The sequence below is a fragment of the Medicago truncatula genome, chromosome 5, assembly GCF_003473485.1.
Source record: "Medicago truncatula cultivar Jemalong A17 chromosome 5, MtrunA17r5.0-ANR, whole genome shotgun sequence".
NCBI lineage: Eukaryota > Viridiplantae > Streptophyta > Magnoliopsida > Fabales > Fabaceae > Medicago > Medicago truncatula.
Window position 1 is genome coordinate 3,511,740 of NC_053046.1, and position 22,049 is coordinate 3,533,788.

At 29.7% G+C, this 22,049-nt stretch overlaps 3 protein-coding genes across 3 annotated transcripts; 2 read left to right on the forward strand and 1 right to left on the reverse strand.

Annotated features, from left to right (window-relative positions):
- Positions 1-6,507: 6,507 nt before the first annotated feature.
- On the reverse strand, positions 6,508-8,489 carry LOC11441044 (G2/mitotic-specific cyclin S13-6). The gene is made up of 4 exons (XM_024784134.1): positions 8,475-8,489; positions 7,163-7,255; positions 6,808-7,062; positions 6,508-6,735 (listed from the first exon to the last, which is right to left on the reverse strand). The coding sequence occupies exons 1-4, from the start codon at positions 8,487-8,489 to the stop codon at positions 6,508-6,510; spliced, it is 591 nt and encodes a 196-aa protein (XP_024639902.1).
- Positions 8,490-9,371: 882 nt separating this feature from the next.
- Positions 9,372-12,246, forward strand: LOC11443116 (40S ribosomal protein S13). The gene is made up of 5 exons (XM_003611200.4): positions 9,372-9,511; positions 9,604-9,676; positions 9,748-9,886; positions 10,532-10,718; positions 11,976-12,246. Exons 1-5 carry the CDS (start codon positions 9,489-9,491, stop codon positions 12,007-12,009), a joined length of 456 nt encoding a protein of 151 aa, XP_003611248.1. The 5' UTR covers positions 9,372-9,488; the 3' UTR covers positions 12,010-12,246.
- A 3,289-nt stretch (positions 12,247-15,535) lies between these two features.
- Positions 15,536-18,281, forward strand: LOC11443117 (uncharacterized). The gene is made up of 5 exons (XM_003611202.1): positions 15,536-15,637; positions 16,610-16,667; positions 16,984-17,072; positions 18,036-18,111; positions 18,265-18,281. The coding sequence occupies exons 1-5, from the start codon at positions 15,536-15,538 to the stop codon at positions 18,279-18,281; spliced, it is 342 nt and encodes a 113-aa protein (XP_003611250.1).
- Positions 18,282-22,049: the final 3,768 nt, after the last annotated feature.

A 22,049-nucleotide genomic window follows, 5' to 3' on the forward strand; every position in this document is an offset into this window, starting at 1 on the left:
AAAATGGAATTAAAAAATAAATGTTGTATTAAAAAGATAAATTTTTAAGTTTTTAAGATTATGAATGCACAATTTTCAAGATCAAATTTTTATATTTAGTTTTTTATTTTGTGCCCTTATGACAAGTTGGCAAGACCCTTTTTTCAAAAGTCTTCCCCTCCCCTCCTAAACTCCTAACAGAACCTTAAAGCATTGAACCTTAAAGCATTGTTCATCTTTTATGTAATATTGCTCCTCCTCCTTTTCCAATACAAGAGAGTACACGTGTAGAAAATGTTTCCACTAGTATGAATTTTCCAAATGTTGCACTGCATCCAGGCCGTTTCTGAAATGTTTGTGGCCTAGGATCAACCTATAATTTGAACCCTAAATAATGAGTATGTAAAAAATTTAAATGTCCAAAACAGTGAAAATAATTTGCTTAAAGAATATATTTTTACTACGTTAGAAATTATCTAACAAAAACATCAAGTTTTAAAGTGAAATATTGAATTCTTGATTTAATATTCAAATGCTCATACAAAACAAACAATTTATACGACCATTTTTAAATGCAAAGTCACTAATAATTGTGTTTACAACAATATTTTTCTCAATACATAAAATGGCTAGATCATTAAACTTTTCTTAACATAGTCATATGTGTAAGCATTTGTACTTTGCCGTTTTATGCTATTAACATGGTTGTTGTGAGCCTGTTCACATATTCATCATTTTTGTTTTTAGCGAATTTGCATTATATCGATGTACTCTATCAATTTGAACGAATAAATATATTTTATTTTGTCAAAAAAAATTTTTAACTTTTCTTAACATTATGATCTCAAATAATTTTTCAATAATTTTAACTTCGAAAAACTTCTTTTGCAGGTGTCACATTCATTGACATAGTTAAATAAATTTTTTGGGCCTAATGAACCTCTCGTTTTTTTGTAGGGGCCAAATTTTATAACGGTTGCCCTACTCGTTTTGCCTCGGATACCTCGAGTGATACATGCACCTTTTTTTGGAGCATTTCCAAGAGACGATGGAAAGGAAATCTAGGTTTTTTGACGATATAATACCAAAGACCTGACATTGCATGGTAGAGCTCTTACGAAGGCTATTTATGGTGTGTGAAGAACACCATATTTTAGAAGATAAGAAACTATAGTTTTCAAAGAAAAATAGTGCGTAGCTATATAAATACAAAATAGTGAAGCGTACATAACTTTTTGGAATTTGCATCTTTGCTTCGAGAAAACCCAAGCTCCAACTGCAAAATCAAAACTATGGTCTCTCTGTTTAGGATTGACATTAGTCTTGTTTCTATTTTGATTATGTTTCAGATGATATTTTAGTATAATTTTTATATTTTTTTCAAAATAACTTTCAATGTTCTAATAAATTAAATGCACTCTTTTTAAAGTTCGTTACAATCCAAAAAACTAGAAAGTTGTAAACTAATGTCTTCAAGTTTCCAATGCACAAGAAAACTATGACTAATACATATATCTTCAAGACGGTGAATAGGAAAAAAAAATCAAAATATACTATCAATCCAAAAAATAGTTCTTATATTTTTTTGGATTAATAATATATCTTGATTAACAGTTCCCTTGAGTATGTCATAATGACATAGTGTAACGTCCCTTTCTGACCCTAATATAATTAGTCACTTAAATTAAATAAGTTCGTTCTCATTATATCATAAAATTAAATAAGACCCCAATTAGATAGTTAGATGCACGGCATAGTGCGAAAACTTTGACGCATGACATGAGCACGATAAAAGGTGGAAATACATTTATATTTTTTAAATAAATAAAAGTAGAACATGACTAACATCACAATAAAATCCAACGGCTGGTAAGCATTCCTTAATTTTCGTCGTCTCCCCATCGCACCATTTATCTCTTTCCTTAACAAAATCGTCTAAACTAATACCATCACCAATTAATCATAAGCAAATTATTTTGATGTTGAATTATGATAAAATATCTTAGTACAAACATAGAATGACATATCTGAATCTTATAATTATGTTAAAATAGAAGAAATATGACCAAATTTACACTATGTACACGACAATATTGGTGTCCTTGTAAACGAACAATCAATGACTACATATTCATGTGTTACGTAAAGATATATACTAATAACATACAAAAACCAATGATTTAATTTACATGTTACATAAAATACGTGATCATGAGTTGCAAAAGATATAATGAACAGCAACTTAAAACAAAGCCAATTTTTCATGTGTTACATGAAATATGCTTGTGTGATACATGAGAATGTAGTTGAAGAACAATCAACAACCAATATCATTGTGTGTTACATAAAATATGATCATGTTTACATGAAGATGTAGATGAACAACATCCAATGACTCAGTGGCGGAGCCAGGAATTTTAACTAGTGGAGGCACAATTGTTCTTTATGATTTGCCTTTTTTTGTTAAATATTGAATGATTTTCTCATTTGACAAGGACCATTTGAAAAAAGTATCCTAATTTTTTCTCCATCACTTGGATGATAATCGGAAAGTCTTGGTTTCAACCCATGATCATTAGAAAGCTTTTCCAAATCCAATTCTTTTTTTTTTTTTTTAAAAGATGGACCCAATTTCATACTTCTACATTCATCTAATGCTTGAGGATTAATTGTTGATTATTGCTCTAAACTTGACTTTTTTGAGATATTTCTCCATTGTATATAATTTACTGCTAGAAATAACAAGTTTATTGATCACAATCAACTATAAAACACTACTTTTTCTTATAACTACCCTATAAACACTACTCATTACATAAAAATCATAGGAAATCAATCATAAAAAGGACATAAAAATATCAACATAAACACTTAAAGCAATAAAATAGTCGTAAAGTTCAAGATTGTTGAATATCAACATAAATTCAATATCATAAAGGTAATAATATTATATGCAGGGGTCGGGGTTCGAACCCTGGACACCCCACTTCTCTACATTTATTAAAATGTGTGAACTCTATTAACTAGACTATTTGACAAATAAAAAATTAATAATACTCCATCCGTCCCTAATTATAAGACCCTTTTGCTAAAATCACGGGAATTAAGAAAGCGGATATTTGTATTAAAGTTGTTTGTAATCACTATTGTTTTTACAATATTATCCTTAAGAGAGAGAGTTAGTTTATGTTTTCCATATGCTACTTATTGCTGATTGAAGAAAAAGATGTATAATAAATAGGGGCATGTATGTAAAGAAATAATTAATGTAGTTGGAAATAACAAAGGGGTCTTATAAAAAGGGACAAAAAAATTTCTCAAAAGGGTCTTATAATTAGGAACGGAGGGAGTAGATGTTAACCATCATTACAATAATAAACAAATAATGAAATAAATAAGGTTAAAATCATAAATTAAAAAGTTGATGCGGTTGATTTTTTTTATCAATGAAACAAGGATGAAGGGCTTTATTTTGTTCACTAAGAAGAGAAAGAATTTTGCATGGGTGGGGTGGTTGTGTGCAGCGGCGAAACTAGCATAAATTTTATGCAGGGGCCAAATTTAAAAAAAAAATAAAAAATATATATATATATATATATTTAAAATCAACATATTAAATTTAAAGAAAAATTTAATTATAGTCTAATAAATTATAACTTTTTAAGTTTCGTTACTACAAAAAAGTTATTCAATCCTTGCCTAAACAATGAGTGTTTTTGGTCATTTAATCTTGATAAGAGCAAATTAAGGATTAAAATTAAATAAACTATTAGGAACTTAACTTAAAAATCGAGAATGTTCTATAGACTAAAACCAAATTTAACCCTAAACTTAACTAATATGTTAAAAAAAAACACAATAATTTTTACTTACATGAAATGTAAATAAAAGCAATAACAAAGAAAATAAAAATTGACAATAACTATTTAAAAAAGTTGGGCTCAACACGTTTTAAAAAGTTAATTTTCTTCAGAATTGATTGCATACTAAATAGACTAATATTGTCTTTTTCAATGTAAACAAATAAGTTATTTGAAAAAAGAAAAAAAAACTCATTATATGTTTAATTTGTTTCACTATTGTTTTCACAATTTTTATTCTTCCAAAAGTTTTCTCCGAATTTGTTATTGAGACCGAAAATGTTGAACTAATACAAATAAATCTATCAATATCCCGTAGTAATTTCTTAAATTTCTTATTTATGTTAATTTTTAACAAATAAATTTATTTGGGGTAGCTAAATATTTTTTATTTGGGGTAGCTAAATATAAAAACATACCAACATATTCAAGAATAATACTTTTTTTGGGGTAGCCATGGCTACCTCATGCTAATGAAGGGAACCGCCCCTGGTTGTGTGTGACATATGGGGGGCTTTGTTTATTGATTAAAAAAGCTTAAAAAATATGAAAGAGAGAAAGGGTTGGTTTCGTCATAGTAGGTGGGGGTTTGACTATCAATATATGTATATGTAGTATGTATATATAAAAGTAGTGCAGGCAGGAGCCTACATAACCTTGTGTGTGACTCCGCCACTACAATGACTATATTTTAATGTGTTACATCTAATATTCTCATTTATCACATAAAAATGTAGATGACATCCAATGACTTGCAACATGCATACTCGTGTATTACCTGAAATATAATAATGATTTACGTGAAAATATGGAGGAAGAATGGACAAAAAACATCATAAGAGACATTAAAATATTCACTCAAGGAGAAGAATGAATATGTATGTTAAAATCCGACTAAATGCCATAACCAATAAATGTTTCTACCTTTGTAAAAAAAATGATGTTTCTATCATGAAGTTCACAAAGTACAAAGATATTGAAGCTGGCAAATAAGAGATAAATTCAAGTCAAATCAATGAATAATAATTAGGTTTAGATGCACTTTTAATCTCCATATATAAATTCCTTCAAAAAAAAAATCTCCATATATAAATATTTTTAATTTTTATTCTTTTTCTAAAACTAACTTTTTGATCTTCTATTAAGAAAGTCAATTTTTTTTTGTTCCCTACTAGTTTTAATGATGTGGCGTCTTCATTAATGACGTGGTACTATGTGGCATGAGTGTGTTGGAAAAAAAATTGTGTCACTATTGTTGCATTTAATATTATTATTTATTTTACATATAAATTAAAAAAATAATTATTAATTTTTTGAACAAAAGTTCATTTCAAGCACATCAAAACAACAAATTCATGCACAACCTTAAATAAAGTAACTCAATCCAAAACTTTATTAAAGTAAATCCCATCACAAATCTTCCCAACATTAGCACCCACACCAATAAAAACCCATTCATTCCTTCACCTTAGCCTTCTCACTAACCTCTTGAATAGCCATAGTTACAGAGATATCAATTTCAATGAGATTTAAATTTTGGGTCTCTTGAAAGTATCAATTTTGAAGATGGGAGTAGCTATAAAATTCAAGGGATTGCAAATAAGATCTATTGATTGTTGATTGGGTTTATGTGTTATTATCTCACTCACACAAACTTTCAATCTTTGCTTTATAAGTCAACTCTCTTCTTCCCTGTAATCTAACAATCATATGATTTTGAGATACAATAATTTCTTTTCACTGTTCAACTTATATTTTAGACTATGATTCAATTTTCTTGTTGTAGTGTGGTTATTTTTGTTTTTTTAATCGATTTTTAATATTTTAATACGTCAATAAAATAAATTACAACAATAATGGTTTGAAAAATATTTTATCCAACTCAATTTAGACAATCAAAGAATCTAAAATACATCACTTAAGAGGGTAAGAGAGAGAGATGATTTTCTATTCAAGTATACATTTATGCAATCAATGAGGTTGTAGCTAATACTTTGTATAACTTTCACCTTTGTGGTTCAAGTAAGATACGAATAATACTTTGTAAATTTTTACCTTTGTAGTTCAAGAAAGAAAGATACGAACAGTGCTTCAAGAGGGGACTGGTGGTAGCTAGGTAGGAACCATAATTTATTTTTGTTAAAACGGTTTCATAGTTTAAAAATTAGATGTTAATAAATCTCTCTCTCTCTCTCTCTCTCTCTCTCTATATATATATATATATATATATATATATATATAAACATAATACATACATACAAGTTTACTGCACATACCTCATCAATGTATTGTTAAAAAAAAGATAACAAGTAATTAGAAGTGTTATCCATCTCTAAGAGTGTTGACGACACTGATAGATAACGAGAAGTTATCACATTTGTATCATAAGGAAGTCCTATCAACTCTAGACACACTACTCAAACATAAAGAGATTTGGCCGGTTTAAGATGTGCCACAAATCCTTTCTCAATATTAGAGTATTTGTTTGCAATGACCGGAAACTCTTTAACTTTGGAGTAAAAGCAGACTAAAGATCTAGCAGTGTCTTTGACTTGTTCCTCTGAATAAGTCGTCTGTAGTATTAATTTCTCGATCCAGTTAGGAGTTATCGTTATAGTGCATCTGGATGCAAAAACATCTGCAACTGAAACCATTGATGGAATGTAGTTCAAGGTGTAAAATTGATCATTCCCAATTCAGATAGGAAATAAGTCATGTTTTCCAAAAGAAAGTTGTTATATGTGTCATCTGGTGGTGCCTTAAAGAAAAGAGATAGAAAATGAAAGGGTGTTGAAACAGTCAGTTTCCGGTTTAAAGCTCCTGATGTCTCTTCCTCAATCCATAGTATTTGTGCACGTGTGTAAGGATTATCAGGAAGAGTAACAAAGGTATCCACCTGCACAAAATTTACAAACTATTAGAGAAACACTAACATAGTAGGAAAAATACATATTCATATAATACCCACCTTAAGGTGCCAGATTCCACCATACTTATATGCTATCAGCCAGGCGCCCATGCCAACCAACCGAAGTTTTTCCTCTCTCACCGATCTGGCTACCAAGAATCGATCAACAATATTCATAGCTAGAAAAAGGGATTCCTGTGAAATTGCATACTTGGTATGGATACCTATAACCCTGTCAAGAAGCTTAGGTCTCCTGCTAATATAGATATTAGATTGTGAGACCGCGTAATCACCGGTACTCGTACTCCCCTCATCCTACAGCAACAACATATTTGTATCAATAAATAACAAAACACTACAGACTTGTGCAAAAAAAAAGTTACTTTAAATCATCATATTTATTTGTTAATCCTACCTTCTTATAAAACTTGTTTAATTCTTCGATATATTTCATAGCGACAAGTTTCTCCTTACTAACATCAGAGGTGACATCATTTACTTCAAGTTTCTGTAATTTCAAAAAGACAAAAAAAACTCAAATAAAAGAACAAACTTAGCCGTAACCTATAAGTGAAATGAAACTAGTAACAAGAGAAGTTCACAATTATACCTTGTTTTTGTTAATAACAACCTCTTTTTGTACATACTCTTGTAATTTTTCTAGAATTTTGTCAACCAAACTGCCAAAAGAAATAAAAATCCACACCAACCTAGAATCAGTGAGTAAGAGGGAGGGGGGGAGAACAAGGAAGAAAAGAACCTGGTGGTGTTTTTACTATCAGTGTCTTCAATTACAAAAGATATAATGAACAACAACTTAAAATGAAGCCAATTTTTCATGTGTTACATGAAATATGCTTGTGTGATACATGAGAATGTAGTTGAACAACAATCAACAACCAATATCATTGTGTGTTACATAAAATATGATCATGTATTACATGAAGATGTAGATGAACAACATCCAATGACTATATTTTAATGTGTTACATCAAATATTCTCATTTATCACATAAAAAATAGATGAACAACATCCAATGACTTACAACATGCACACTCATGTATTACCTAAAATATAATAATGATTTACCTGAAAATATGGAGGAAGAATGAAAAAAAAAATCATAAGAGACATTAAAAAAATTCATTTAAGGAGAAGAATGTATATGTATGTGAAAATCCACCTAAATGCCATAAACAATATGATGTTTCTACCATGAAGTTCACAAGGTACAAAAAGCAGATCAATAAGAGATAAATTCAAGTCAAATCAATGAATAATAATAAGGTTTAGATGCATTTATAATCTCCATATATAAATATTTTTAATTTTTAGCCATTCTTTTTCTTTTTTCTAAATTTTTAGCCATTCTTTTTATAATCTCAATAATTTTTTTTTCTCCCTGCTAGTTTTAATGATGTGACGTCTTCGTTAATAACGTGGTACTATGTGACATTAGTGAGGTGGAAAAAAAATATTGTTTCATTATTGTTGCAATTAATATTATTATTGATTTTATATATGAATTAAAATATTAAAAAAATTATTAATTTTTGAACAAAAGTTCATTTCAACTACATCAAAACAACAAATTCAAGCACAACCTTAAACAAAGTAACCCTATCCAAAACTCTATTAAAGTAAATCCCATCACAAATCTCCCTTAACATTAGCACCCACACCAATAAAAACCCATTCATTCCTTCACCATAGCCTTCTCACTAACCTCTTGAATAGTCATAGTCACAGAGATATCAATTTCAATGAGATTTAAATTTTGGGTCTCTTGAAAGTATCCGTTTTGAAGATGGAAGTAGCTATAAAATTCAAGGGATTGCAAATAAGATCTATGGGTTGTTGATTGAGTTTTTTTGTTATCATCTAACCCTCACTCACACAAACTTTCAATCTTTGCTTTATAACTCAAACTCTCTTCTTCCCTATAATCTAACAATCATATGATTTTGAGATGCAATAATTTCTTTTCATTGTTAAACTTTTATTTTAGACTATGATTCAATTTTCTTGTTGTAGTGTGGTTGTTTTTGTTTTTTAATCGATTTTAATATGTTAATAAAATAAATTACAACAATATTGGTCTGAAAAATATTTTATCCAAATCATTAATGTCAACCTAGTGTCATGTCATTAATGATAGCACCATGTCACTTAAATTGATGGGGAGTCTGAAATATTTAGTTGACTTTATGAATATAGTGAACAAAAAGTTGTTATTTAAAAAGGTGAACTAAAGGTTAAAAAAATAGGCAAAATTATTCCCGTGGTTCCTTAACTTAATTTCGAGAAATAATAATGTCTTTTATCCTTTTTTTTTTCCATGTCATTTTTGCCATTTTGATCAATTTGCACATGAATTCAAAATTATGATTTTATTTTGATATGAGTTCTTGATGTTAAAATATATGATCCTTCATTCATATTTTATATTTGATGCTTCAAATCCATATTTAAACATATGAAAATGACATAAAAAAAAAGATAAAAAACGAAATGGTTATCTGAAATTAAGTTAAAGACAATAAGTATAATTTTTTCTAAAAAAATATGTTTTATAAGGGGACCAAAATTGTCATTAAGAATAATAATTAGAAGAAATAAGAAGTTGAATTTTCAATTTAAAGTTCAATTTAGATGCACAAAAGACATTCAATCAACGATTAATTAGGGTTTGTATTCAATATTCATAACAAACATTTACCCATCTTTAGTGACAGACACCATGGGGCGTATGCATAGTAAAGGGTATGTATCTCCTCTTCCAATCTCAATTTAACCCTCTTCTCTTCAATTTATTCCTTCTCACACCATTGATATTCCTTTTTGTTTGATTGCAGCAAGGGTATTTCTTCCTCTGCTTTACCCTACAAAAGAACTTCTCCTAGCTGGCTTAAGATCTCCTCACCAGAGGTAACTAATTTCACATTACATTCTTCTAATTCCATTTTCACATTAATTCAAAACTTTTGAATTTGTTTCAGGTTGATGAGACTATTTGCAAGTTTGCTAAGAAGGGTTTGACTCCTTCTCAGATCGGTGTTATTCTTCGTGATTCTCACGGCATTGCTCAGGTCAAGAGCGTTACCGGCAGCAAAATCCTTCGTATCCTCAAAGCTCACGGTATCTCTCTATGCTGTATTGTATTGTTTTGGTTTGTTAGGCCTTGTTTGGATAAACCGTTTAACAAATGATAAAATAGACGCAAACTGTTTTTGTTTAAGTTATAACTTGTTTTCACAAGTTATTAAGCCCGGTGAACAGCCTGTGCAAAGTGGGATACAACACAGGGCCTTGGAATTGAGGTCCCAAATTGTAAAAAAAAATTACATAGAAATGTTTAACCGTCCAAATTTTAATGAAATATGAAATTCTGAACTTAATTATATCAATAAATCCCAAATTATTAGGGTCCAAATTCCTGCATATACCAATTTCGGTGGCCAAATATTAGAACAGGGACTCCAATTTATTTGGGACGGTACTGCAAGTTATTCTGGAGAGCTTATGTAAATAAGCTGAAAACAGCTTACAAACATGTCATAAGCTTTTTAAGTTCTCCAAAATAGTCTCACAAGTGCTTATGTCAATTGATAATAAACTCAAATAAGTAAATCAAACAGACCCTAAATACAATTATAATCTTCATAAAGTTACATTCAAGTTTAGTTAGTTTTATAGGTAATGCATAAAAAAGTAGATAATTTTGAGGAACTAAAAACATAAATATAACCCTTTGAATTCATACATTGTTTTGTTTAACTGAAGGACTTGCACCTGAGATTCCTGAGGATCTGTACCATTTGATAAAGAAGGCGGTTTCAATCCGCAAGCATTTGGAGAGGAACAGAAAGGACAAGGACTCCAAGTTCAGACTCATCCTTGTTGAGAGCAGAATCCACCGTCTTGCTCGTTATTACAAGAAAACCAAGAAGCTTCCTCCTGTGTGGAAATAGTAAGATTTTCACACCCTATGCCAATAGTTTTGTATTTTCCATCCAATTGATTCAACTACAAATGCTAGGTTTAGTCACCAATTTCAGTTTTTCTATTATGGAGCAAGATAAAATTGATTCAACTGCAAATGCTATAGGTTCAGTCACCGGTTACAGTTTTTCTATTTTGGAGCAAGATGAAGAATTGACCTTGTTTATGTTTGAAGCAAGATGAAGAATTATACTTGTTTATGTCATTAGTCAAATTTTGATGTCGAGCTTTGTGGTGGAATGCATTGGATCCATCAGTTGCATTTTTTCAGTTTATGTTACCTATTTATGTTGAATTCGTTTTGCTTGTCTAGGGGAAGATATTGATTAAAAAAACTAATTAACTTTTGGAATGCATTTAAACTCCGGGGACCTAGATTACATTTGTGATAGACAGGGGGATATGAGGTATGAGGTATGTTTACGAGAAGGGAAGTAATAATCGAAGGGTAAAGGAAATGAAATAGATGTATTTTAAATAATGACTTTCTTCCCCTTATTTGAAAGGGTCGTTAAAAATTGGGGCATCCCATAAAGTTTGCTAGGACCCATGAGCACTTCGATAGGATCTTGTCAACTATAAATTTAATCAATGCATTTTGGGTTGAGTACTAGTCCTCTCTGAATAGAATGCTTAATAGCTTTCCTTACCCATGGGTGCATCTTCCTTCATGTTTTCAACATTTTAATTTTGAATTCATACTCTTTCATCTCCAGCTCAAGTCAAGTCTGTTTTTAAAATAAGTTCAATTGCGCGTCTGGTTGACTAGATGAAAAGTGGAAAAGAATGACTAGTTAAAAATGATTTTCAACAATGAAGCCTTTATTTTTCCTTTTTATGTGTTTTATTCTACTAAATAAGTAGAAGTATAAAGTGATTTTCGTTCTAAATTTTTACTCAGGCACTTTCTATGTACTCACCCATGCACATACCAATTAAATTGGTTACTCTGTTATCAATTTCTGTTGATTACCAGGGTTTTAGTTACTTTGATATAAATTTTTGCTGTTACTCTGTTGACGTACATGCATAATATTGTTTCTCAATAGGCTAATTTTATTGTGTGGTTGCCTGCTTTATTATTTCTTATGTACTTTTATTGAATTGTGCACAGCTGTATGTTTCTTTACAATCTTTTAATCTCTTGAACTTTCCCGTCTTGCCTTCCAGTAAATTTGCAATTCTACCATGTTCCTATCTCAAGTAATGACTTTTGAATATGCAGCGAATCAACAACTGCCAGCACTTTGGTTGCTTAGAGATTGTATGGGCTCATTCTTCATGCTTTCCGTTTCCGGTAACAGAGGGTTGCTGCACTGGCAATCTGCGAGGTCATTTTGAGGTTTATCTAGAGACTTGATGGGCCATGCAATTTCTTATTTTGTTAAGAACCTTTGATAAAGTAGAAAGATATTAATTATTTTACGTTGACTGCATTGTATTCTTTTTAAGTAAACTGTTCGAAAGTTGTTTCAAACGGTTATTGTATTTCTGCATTCTTGTGTGTGTGAGCTTGCGTTTACAAATGAAACATAGGATTTTTATTTTAATTAAAAGCTTGCTGATCGCTTAGAAGGGAAAAATTTACAATGGGAAAATGAGCTTTCATTAAAACCTATTGTATTGCCTTCCTGTAATCAGCATTCCAGAGAAGCAAGTCAATTTTCTGATGATCAAATTGTGAGGACGCCTCGATGATACTTCAATCCAGTATAGTATTTTTTAAGTCGATTCTGGTCTTCCAAAATGTAAACCTTTTTTTTATACAAGGGAGGCCCTTAGGCCAGACTACAAAATCAACAAAATTTAACTTGTAGACACAGTAAGAAAAGTACCGACGAGGGTAACAAACTGCTAGATAAGGATTTCTTTAATTGGAAGGTGTTCCTGAAATTTGTAAGATTGAATGAGAGAGCAAAGAGATAGAAAGAAAATAAATAGTTAGAGAACAATATGAGAATAAACGTTATTGACTTTGCCAAGAGAACAATTCAGTTTTTTTACATCAATGAAACGGGTATAGCTGAGTGATGATAAACTTTTTTTTTTCAATGGAGGAAACTTTTACCCTACTCGACTCCGACGGTGAAGATAAGATCCCTCCCTCAAGTCCTGGAATCCTTATGCCGTTTCTCGGAGACAACCCGACCAAAGCACAACCGAAATCAATTTTTTGGTGAAGAAAACCTCACATCACCTTTCAATTTCTCTTCGTTTTTGGATCTCTGTCCAAACACATGAAACCTGAGTCGCTTAATCGCCAACTACGCGACGCCATCAAAGTTCTCTATAAAGTATACTAGTGGCTTAGTCTGCGTCAACAAGCTTTGTCACATTCTCACCATCATCAGCAAAAAGATGGTGCTACACAATTAAGGAAATTTGTATTCATATTGCAATGAAATTAGTTAAATTTGGTGTTGTGCTATCTGAATGTAAGCAAGCAGTGTTGTAATTTATGTTTCAAAAACTTTCTTGTTGAGTTAAGTTGGAGACAAGTAGTTCATACTTTAACTAATGTTGTCCTATCTTTATTTAACTACGATATTTTTGTTGATTTTTTTTGGAACCAAGTCTCGAATCGAGAACCACAAAGTTTAAAAGTAAATCATACAATCAAGTAATTTCAAGAGACCGACAATATTTTAATAGATATCAAGTCTCAAATCGAGAACCACAAAATTTAAAAGTAAACCATGCAACCAACTTGTATTGAACACTTAATTAGAACTTAAATGATATAAGCCTCCATTATAAAAGAAACACTTGGCAGTAGTTTGTTGTTAACAAGAATGTAAATAGTCAATTTCCCCTCTGAAATTGTAAGTTTCATCAATTATCCTCTGAAATTAACAAAACTTCAATTACCCCCCTGAAATTTCACAACGTTAGTAAATTTACCCCCTCCGTCAAATTTTTCTGTTAGTGAACATGACGTTTTGCAAATACCCCCTGAAGTTTTGCACTTATGTGCAAAATGCCCCCCAAACTTAAAAATTTATATTATTTTTTTCTTAAAAACAAACAATTAATAGTTAAATATTAAAACTAACTATTAATTTTGGAATTTGGGAAAACTACGTGCATATATACATCAAAATAGGCTCCAAAATGGGGAAAATTATATATTTTTTAAAGTGACAATAATGGGATGATTTGTGGATTAATATTGGGGGTTGTGTAGTTTAAATGGTTTGAGCAAATTGTTGAAGGAGTTGGAGGAGTTAAAAGACTAAGATGATGAAGGAGAAAATATAAATATAAATTTGATTATTGATTTGTTTATAAACCTTTAAAAATAATAATTTGTCTATTAGAAATAACCATTATTGTCACTTTAAAAATACACATTTTTCCCTATTTTGATGTATATATGTATGTAGTTTTTCCAAACTCCAAAATTAATAGTTAGCTTTAATATTTAACTATTAATTGTTTGTTTTTAAGAAAAAAATAATATAAATTTTTAAGTTTGGGGGGCATTTTGCACATAAGTGCAAAACTTCAGGGGGGTATTTGCAAAACGTCATGTTCACTAACAGAAAAATTTGACGGAGGGGGTAAATTGACTAACGTTGTGAAATTTCAGGGGGGTAATTGAAGTTTTGTTAATTTCAGAAGGGTAATTGATGAAACTTACAATTTCAGGGGGAAAATTGACTATTTACTCAAAAGGCATATAATTTTAGTCCAAAAAATGGAGAAGAAAATGCATTGAAATACATAGGCCAGACTTGATGCTAAATCTATAAATGACACATGCATGCAAATCAAAATTTAAGCAGGCGCATGCCTCCGTAGTAGTAAACGTGTGTCTGACCCTTTTTCATATGCATAATTCCTTTCTTTAAATCATTTTTTTTTTCATATCTTAATTTTGGTAAATAGAAAAATTCTCCGAAGAAGGGGAATGAATTTAATTTTGAGCTTTATATACAAGGAAGGAAATAATTTTTTATTCGAAAACAATAGCTTTTTAAAGTAACATTATATTGAATGCCATGGATTCTAATTAAAAATTGACATAATTTTTGGAGCAATAAACTGGTTAAATATCTATGTTTTCCGTAAATAGATTTTCATTAAATTTTTTTAATTATTATTCTTCATATCTTAATTATCAATCAAAATTTTCTCTTAATAGAATATTTTTCTTTGGAACTATTTAAAAGGGATTTGTCCACATTTGCAATTTTTTTCACATTAAAAAATTTGCCCATAAATTCTACCTCAATTGATAAAAATATCAAAGGGATTCGTATCATCTCTATGTATGTGGTGAATTTTCAATGGCTATTATCATTTTATCTATCTAACAAAATCTTAAGATTGCACAAAAATAAAAATAAAAAGGATCTAAAAACCTAAAACGAGATTACACACTTTTAAACACAACTACCATGAACTTAACCACATCACCACCTTCTCAAACAAATTCAGAACTACAAACTAAAAAAAATTAGACCAACTCTCAATAAATAAATAAACAAAACATATATATTTTTTATATATAAAAAATATAGTTTTTGACATTAATAATGCATTAAATGTTGTAAACCGTGATCAAAACTTTCTACAAATGTTAATTCTTTGATCCATATATACAATAGCATTTCCTTTTTTGATAGACCAAAATATATATTGCATTTTAATGAGTTTTTTCAAATAATATCTTAAGATAATGAATGGGATCTTTTTTACCTTAATTTCCTCTTCATCATTATATTTTTTGTTCTGCAATATTGTATTCTCTTTGTGTCATTAGATAGGTAGTTTTGTATAAACATGGAGAACAACAAAAAGCAAACATCGTCTCCTTCATCAACAACCGTGAATTTCGATCAACCACTCAGTCCCAAGGATTCCATTTGTCCATCACCACCATCTGTATGCATAACTACACATTTCTTTTGTTACCAAGACTATATTTCATTTTACTTATTGCTACTATATTATATTCAAGGGTTTTACTTGAAATTTTCCGGTCCGGTCTTACATTTTTTTGTTGTTTTATATAAAGTTGAGATCTAGTATTGGTGTATGGTTGTTTTTCTCTCTGATTTGAATATTCTAGTTCCTAGTATGCATATAATTGATTTCAAGGACTTAAAATGTTCTTTTAAGTAAAAAATAGTGGTTAAGATGGCAATAGTAAATACATGTTTTGTTTTTTAAGTTGTGTTTGGATTCATATAGTTTTTTGCCTGTATCTTTTTTATTTTTCCTGCTAAGTTTATGTATGTATTTTTTTGTTGTTTTGCTCAAAAAAATAAGACCAAATTGACCGGTTGAACTTGAAACGGACAAATTCATCGGTTGATTTGATCCCTTTTTTACTTTTTTGTGATTGAATTTGGTTGAACCCATTGAATATGTGGTTGGTTCCATTTGTTATTATTATTTTGTACTTTTTTAAATTGTTTTTGCTTTTTTATCTGTTTATTTGTAATCTAATTCGACCTGATCAATTGAATCAAAATCTAAAACCCTCACCGGTATGATCCCCATAAATGGTTTCAAGTACTCTCTCAACTATTATGAAAAAGTGGTGATTTTCAATTGACATGTAGCTAAATCACTGTGTTATGTGGTCATGAATTTGATTTTGGTTGTGATTATGGTCTTAAAATACATATGAAGAGTGATACTTATCACTTTACAAACAAAGCATCATGTACAGCACACCGGACGTGAGGTGGTGTATAGGGAAAAAAGAACAATTCTGCAAATAGTTTATAAAGAGTATTGGTATTTACGTTAGAAGTAAGTTTTATAACGACTAGTTAAACTAAAAATGTAAACTTTTTGGTTTGATAAACACACATAGCACATATATTAATGCTGTTTTTTATTTGTCAGGTTGAGGATATTGGATCAAGAATTCAAGAAGTGGGAAAAAAAAGTCTTGGAACACCAGGTAATTTATTTTGAAATTCTCTTCATCTATATATACTATAAAATACTTTAATTTGATTACATCATTTACATGACATACAACTACAAACTATACCACTAGAAGTATATATGGCTTACAACCAACTATCGTGCTAGTGTATAAGTGTGAGTTATATATCCAACAAAAACCATTTTGAATATGTCCACTTTTTTTTTTTTTTTTTTTTGAATGGAAGACTATGTCTGCATTTATTTAGTAATGTTTCTGTTTGGTTTCGGGACTTCTGGCAGTGACATATCTAACAAGAGTACTAATACCCATTGTTATAAAGATACAGGGGAAGCCACCTTGTTCAGCTCTTCAATCCTCTATGGTGGTCGTGAAGATGATACCCCAATAGGAAATACAGCTGAACCATGTGATGTTGTGAGTGCAATCATTCTCATCCTTTTTTATATGTTTGACCTGAGGAATTTATTATATCCTTCCTAGAAAACATATACAAACATCTTATAAATGGTGAGATCTAATTAAATGTTTGTATAAAATTATTTTATGTATTTAATGAATATAGTATTCTGGTACACTAAAAAGTCTCACATTGCTTGGAATTGAATCGAGGTCAAGAGTAGTTTATATAACACACACAAACACTCATATTTCGAAAACAATGTTGTGGACTTGAGGTTGGAACGTTAGCCTCGATTGGAGGGCTTGTTCTGCTATACAAAAGTTTCACATTGTTTGAGAATTGAGACTAAAAGTAGTTTATACATTACATACAACACTCACACTCCCCAATTCATCGAATCGTCTTTTATAAAGGATAAAACCCCGATGGCTCATACAAAGTCAAAGCAAACAATACTTTGAAAGCACAAAACTTGAGGTCGGAACATATTCAATTTCATTATAATAAAGATTTTTTACACTACCGATCAATCATAATTGTCTGATCATAAATAATTTCACTTTAATAACAATTACTTCTAATGTACATTTGAACGGTGCTAGAGCAATACATGCTTGGGAACACGCAAAAAACTAAAAGAAAATTAAAGAGAATAAAATTAAACGATACCGGTTGATGTGACTGTGCTCAAATAATATTGATTTAGAGTTATGCCTATGAAAGTCTTTATCATGAATGATTGTGAATCACTAATTTTGTTTTTTATTTACACGGTTAGCATATCAAAATTAAACTTTTTTGTTATATTTTAAGTGCATATGAATTAAATTCCAATAATATTACGCCACTATCTGATTTCGTAATTGTAATTAAGAATATGATTAAAATTAGTCACCAGAAAGACGATTTTGCTATTCAAGTATACATTTATGCAATGAGGTTGTAGCTAATACTTTATATGATTTTCACCTTTGTAGTTTAAGAAAGATACGGATAATGCTGATCTCAATTGTAACAATCCTAACAGTGCTTCAAGGGGAGACTGGTGGCTAGGTAGGAACCATAATTTATTTTGATTAAAACGATTTCATAGTTTAAAAACTAGATGTTAATAAATAAAAATGTCCTTACTCACTTTCATTATGCCTATATTACTCTCTCTTTCATAGTTTTATTACAGCTATATTATTTATTCGGATTTGCCAGGTTCCCTTTATTACTAAATCACTGAAACATGGTGTTAAGAGTTAGCATTCTGCAGCCTGCTGGTAAATATTCCTTCTCCTTCTTTATATTCCTTGACTAGCTAGATTCATGGAATTTAATATAAAGAATTGATGATACCAATTTTAAATGAAAATTAAATTTATTTATTTTTAGTTTTACCTTTTCATCAAAAAATCGTTCATTGCATTTCTCCTTTTCTTCTGAGATTAACTTGGTATAGCTACATTCTTTCAAAAAAAAAAAAAAAAAAAATGGTATAGCTACATATCGACATTGAGAAAATTTAATATTATTGCAAACACTTTTTTTGGATGAAATATTATTTGAAACTCAAAACAACACAAGTGGAATTTGATATAGCGTGTTAGTTATGTCCATCTTTAAACAATAACCATATTAGAATGAGAGCTAGCTGTATCAATATTTATATCCTTTTACTTGAAGAAAATGTTAACATGTGTTTGAGGATACAGGTTAAGAAACTTCAAATATAAATATCAGCATTCAATTTAAAAAAAAAAAATTGATATTTTTAAATTCCTTAAAATGTACACTTAAAATAAAAGTTAGTAAACTTTTTTTTTTCCTTCTACTTCAGCATGCGAAGGACATATTGCATTTTTTTTTATATGATGATATAATGAGACGTGAGTTTGTTTATGTAGCAGAAAGAAGATTGATCGCATAAAGCTCAAACGTGCTCTAATTCACCATGCAAATATACAAGTTATATATTATAGGTAGACTTAGTATCCATTACATTTTTCATCCACTATGTTGGGTCCTTTTTTGTCTCAGATAGCGGGTATAATTAGCTAAATCGTTAAAGTACTTCGGGCAAAAGTAATTCCTGCTTAGTTTTTATTTTTTTAACTTATGAAAAGGTTTTGTATTAGACTTTGTTTATGATGATAGGACCGTTCTTGGTCTTTTGGGGATCATCTTCACCACGTTCGTAGTATATGTTATTATTGCTTGAAAATAATATGGGTTCTTGCATTCTCTTGAGTGTGCACATGTTGGTAACATATTGTTGCTTTCCATTTTTTAGTTTGTACTTAAATGTCCTAAATTTGTAAGAAATCAATCGTTGATACGAAGCAAAAATTGAGCTTTTGATCCATCCTTAAACTCTTTATAAGTCTTTAATTTGCATTTCATAAGAAACACCTCTTATTGTTTGAAAAATTAGACATAGAAATATTACAAGGGAAATGATATCATGTAACCTAATGACATATGTTAAAGAGTTTGGGAAAAAAGCGGAGAATATGCTAAACTTCTCCTGGTTGGTTAGAGGAGTAAAAATGAGACAAAAAAAATAAATTGTGAAATTCACACTAGAAGAAAAAACAGTATGAACAAATTACTTTCATTTTTAGTTGTAGGTTATACAGGGCCGTCTTAACAAATTCATAGGCCCGGTTTTAATTTTATAAGGGATGCAAAAAAAAAAGTCTGGGCTCCAAAAAAATAAATAAGTCATTTAAAAAAAAAAAAATTAAAAAATACACTTTAATGGGTCTTGAACACATGACCTCATACTCAACAAAAAATGACCACACCACTAAAGCAAGCTATACAAATTAAATTAATTTGCTTTTAATAGATATATAACCATCATTTTTGTGGCTTACATATAAAAAAAAAAAATTTGGGCCCCAAAAAATTGGAGGCCCGGTGTCGTCGCCCATCCTCGATGGGCTATGGGCCGGCCCTGAGGTTATATTCTTGGTGAGTTTTAGAATGGGACAATTGAGAAATTTTCCGATCTTAGGCTTATTTGTTTCTTACCGGCTGTTACCTGTGATTTCAATTGAAAGAAAATACTCATACGGCTTATATGTTTTGGATTATGTTAATATCAACAACAAAGAAGCGGTCTTTATTTTATTTTTAAAAGGAAAACCTATTTGTCAATCTGAACAATTTATTTAACTGCTAAATAATTTACACCAGATTTTATCAAAGAAGCAAAAGCAAATTTATAGACCAAACAAAATTTAAAAACAATCTACTACTATAAAATTATTTAAAATATTATCTACACTATATTCAAGTATTTTTTAAAAAAAAAACTCGGTATCAACCCAAGAATAGATTAATTCATAGGATACATCCAAGTGATAATATTAGCTAATTTCTTTTAACTTAATTTTATGTAATATTTTCATTTTTAATATTTTTTCTACGATTTTATTATTTATGTTATAACATGTCAATATTGTATCTTTTTTTTATGAGATTTTTTTCAATAAAACTTGGGTTTCTAAGTTTGTATAATGAATCTGCTAAAAAAAAAATGTATGATGAAGATTTGAGGTTTTTTTATGAACTTCAGATGATTTTTTTTTAGTTTTTATTTTATTTTATATTTTTTGATAAAAAAAAAGTGATAAGGATATTGATATTTTATAATATAAAAGATTAAATCGATAAAAAAAAAAATGACAAAGTATGACCTGCTGTGAAGCATAAATACTTCAAAATTGATGACACACCTGTATGTGATACGTACCATGCATCAATACGTGCTCGATATGCCCAAATACATATTATGAGAGTATTCAGTGATTAAATTTTATTTTTTTTTAAAAAAACAATTGTTTTTTTTTTTGTCGAGTAGCATAGTGACTAGAGCTCACACAATTTAATTGTGGAGAAGTGGAGTGTCCGGAATTCGAACCTGACCCCTGCATATAATACGCAATATCCCTGTCAACTGAGCTAAACTCACGAGGATAAAAAAAAAAAAAAAGCAATTGCTGATACATTAAAAGTATTACTCTTCCTGTTTTAATTTTATAATTTTTTTAATCGGTGTAAAATTATCAAATATTTTTGTTATAGTCGTGGGCAAAGGAAATTACATTTATGAAGAATATAATGAAAAATTCTTAAAATAAAAGTACAATAAAAGAAAGAAAAAGAAACGCACTCCAATTCCCTCAAATTAGTGTTCCATTCTACTTTTTAAAAATCCATGTACTTAAGTTGATGAGCCGTACAAGTTGCAGGTAAAAAAGACAATACGATCTCAACCATCCTCATTATTTTGTATTAAATCAATGATTCAATTTAGATAAGCCTAAGATGGGGAAGTTTTACAATTACCCCATGCTAAACGTGACCTATATTCTTTACTCCCTTTCCGGTTAGATTACACAATGTTAATATTGAAAGAAGAAGAAGAAAGCACAAATTAGGGATCTAAATAAATATTATACGATGATATTTGTATTGTCATGTTGGATAACTATAATATTCATACCAGTCATATATTCATTTCGGTATATATTAAACATATGATTTATGAATTTTGAAGTATCCCTGAGTCTTTCCGGATACCCATAAATATATATATATTTTTTTTTATAAAAGAGGTTGAATTTTTCTAAAAATCAATAAATTTTAATTACCTAAAATTTGACAATAAAAGTTCACCAGATTCATTTCACTCTCAAATTCAACAAAAGTTCTTTCTTTTTATCAAACATAATATACATACTTAGTATCTAGGCTTCCCCCAAAAAACAAATAGTATCATGGCTTATAATGCTAACTTTATTTTTAAATGATGATTTTTAAGTAATTTACTTAACGATAAAGGATATCACGGATGCCACTACCATTAAATCGGCATATGTACCATTAAGTAATATGTAGTTAAAATATCCATTTTTTTTTAGGAATATCTATTAAGGTATCCGTCTTGTGTCTATTATGGATTTTATATGTGAATACACAAATATTTTTGTCATCCC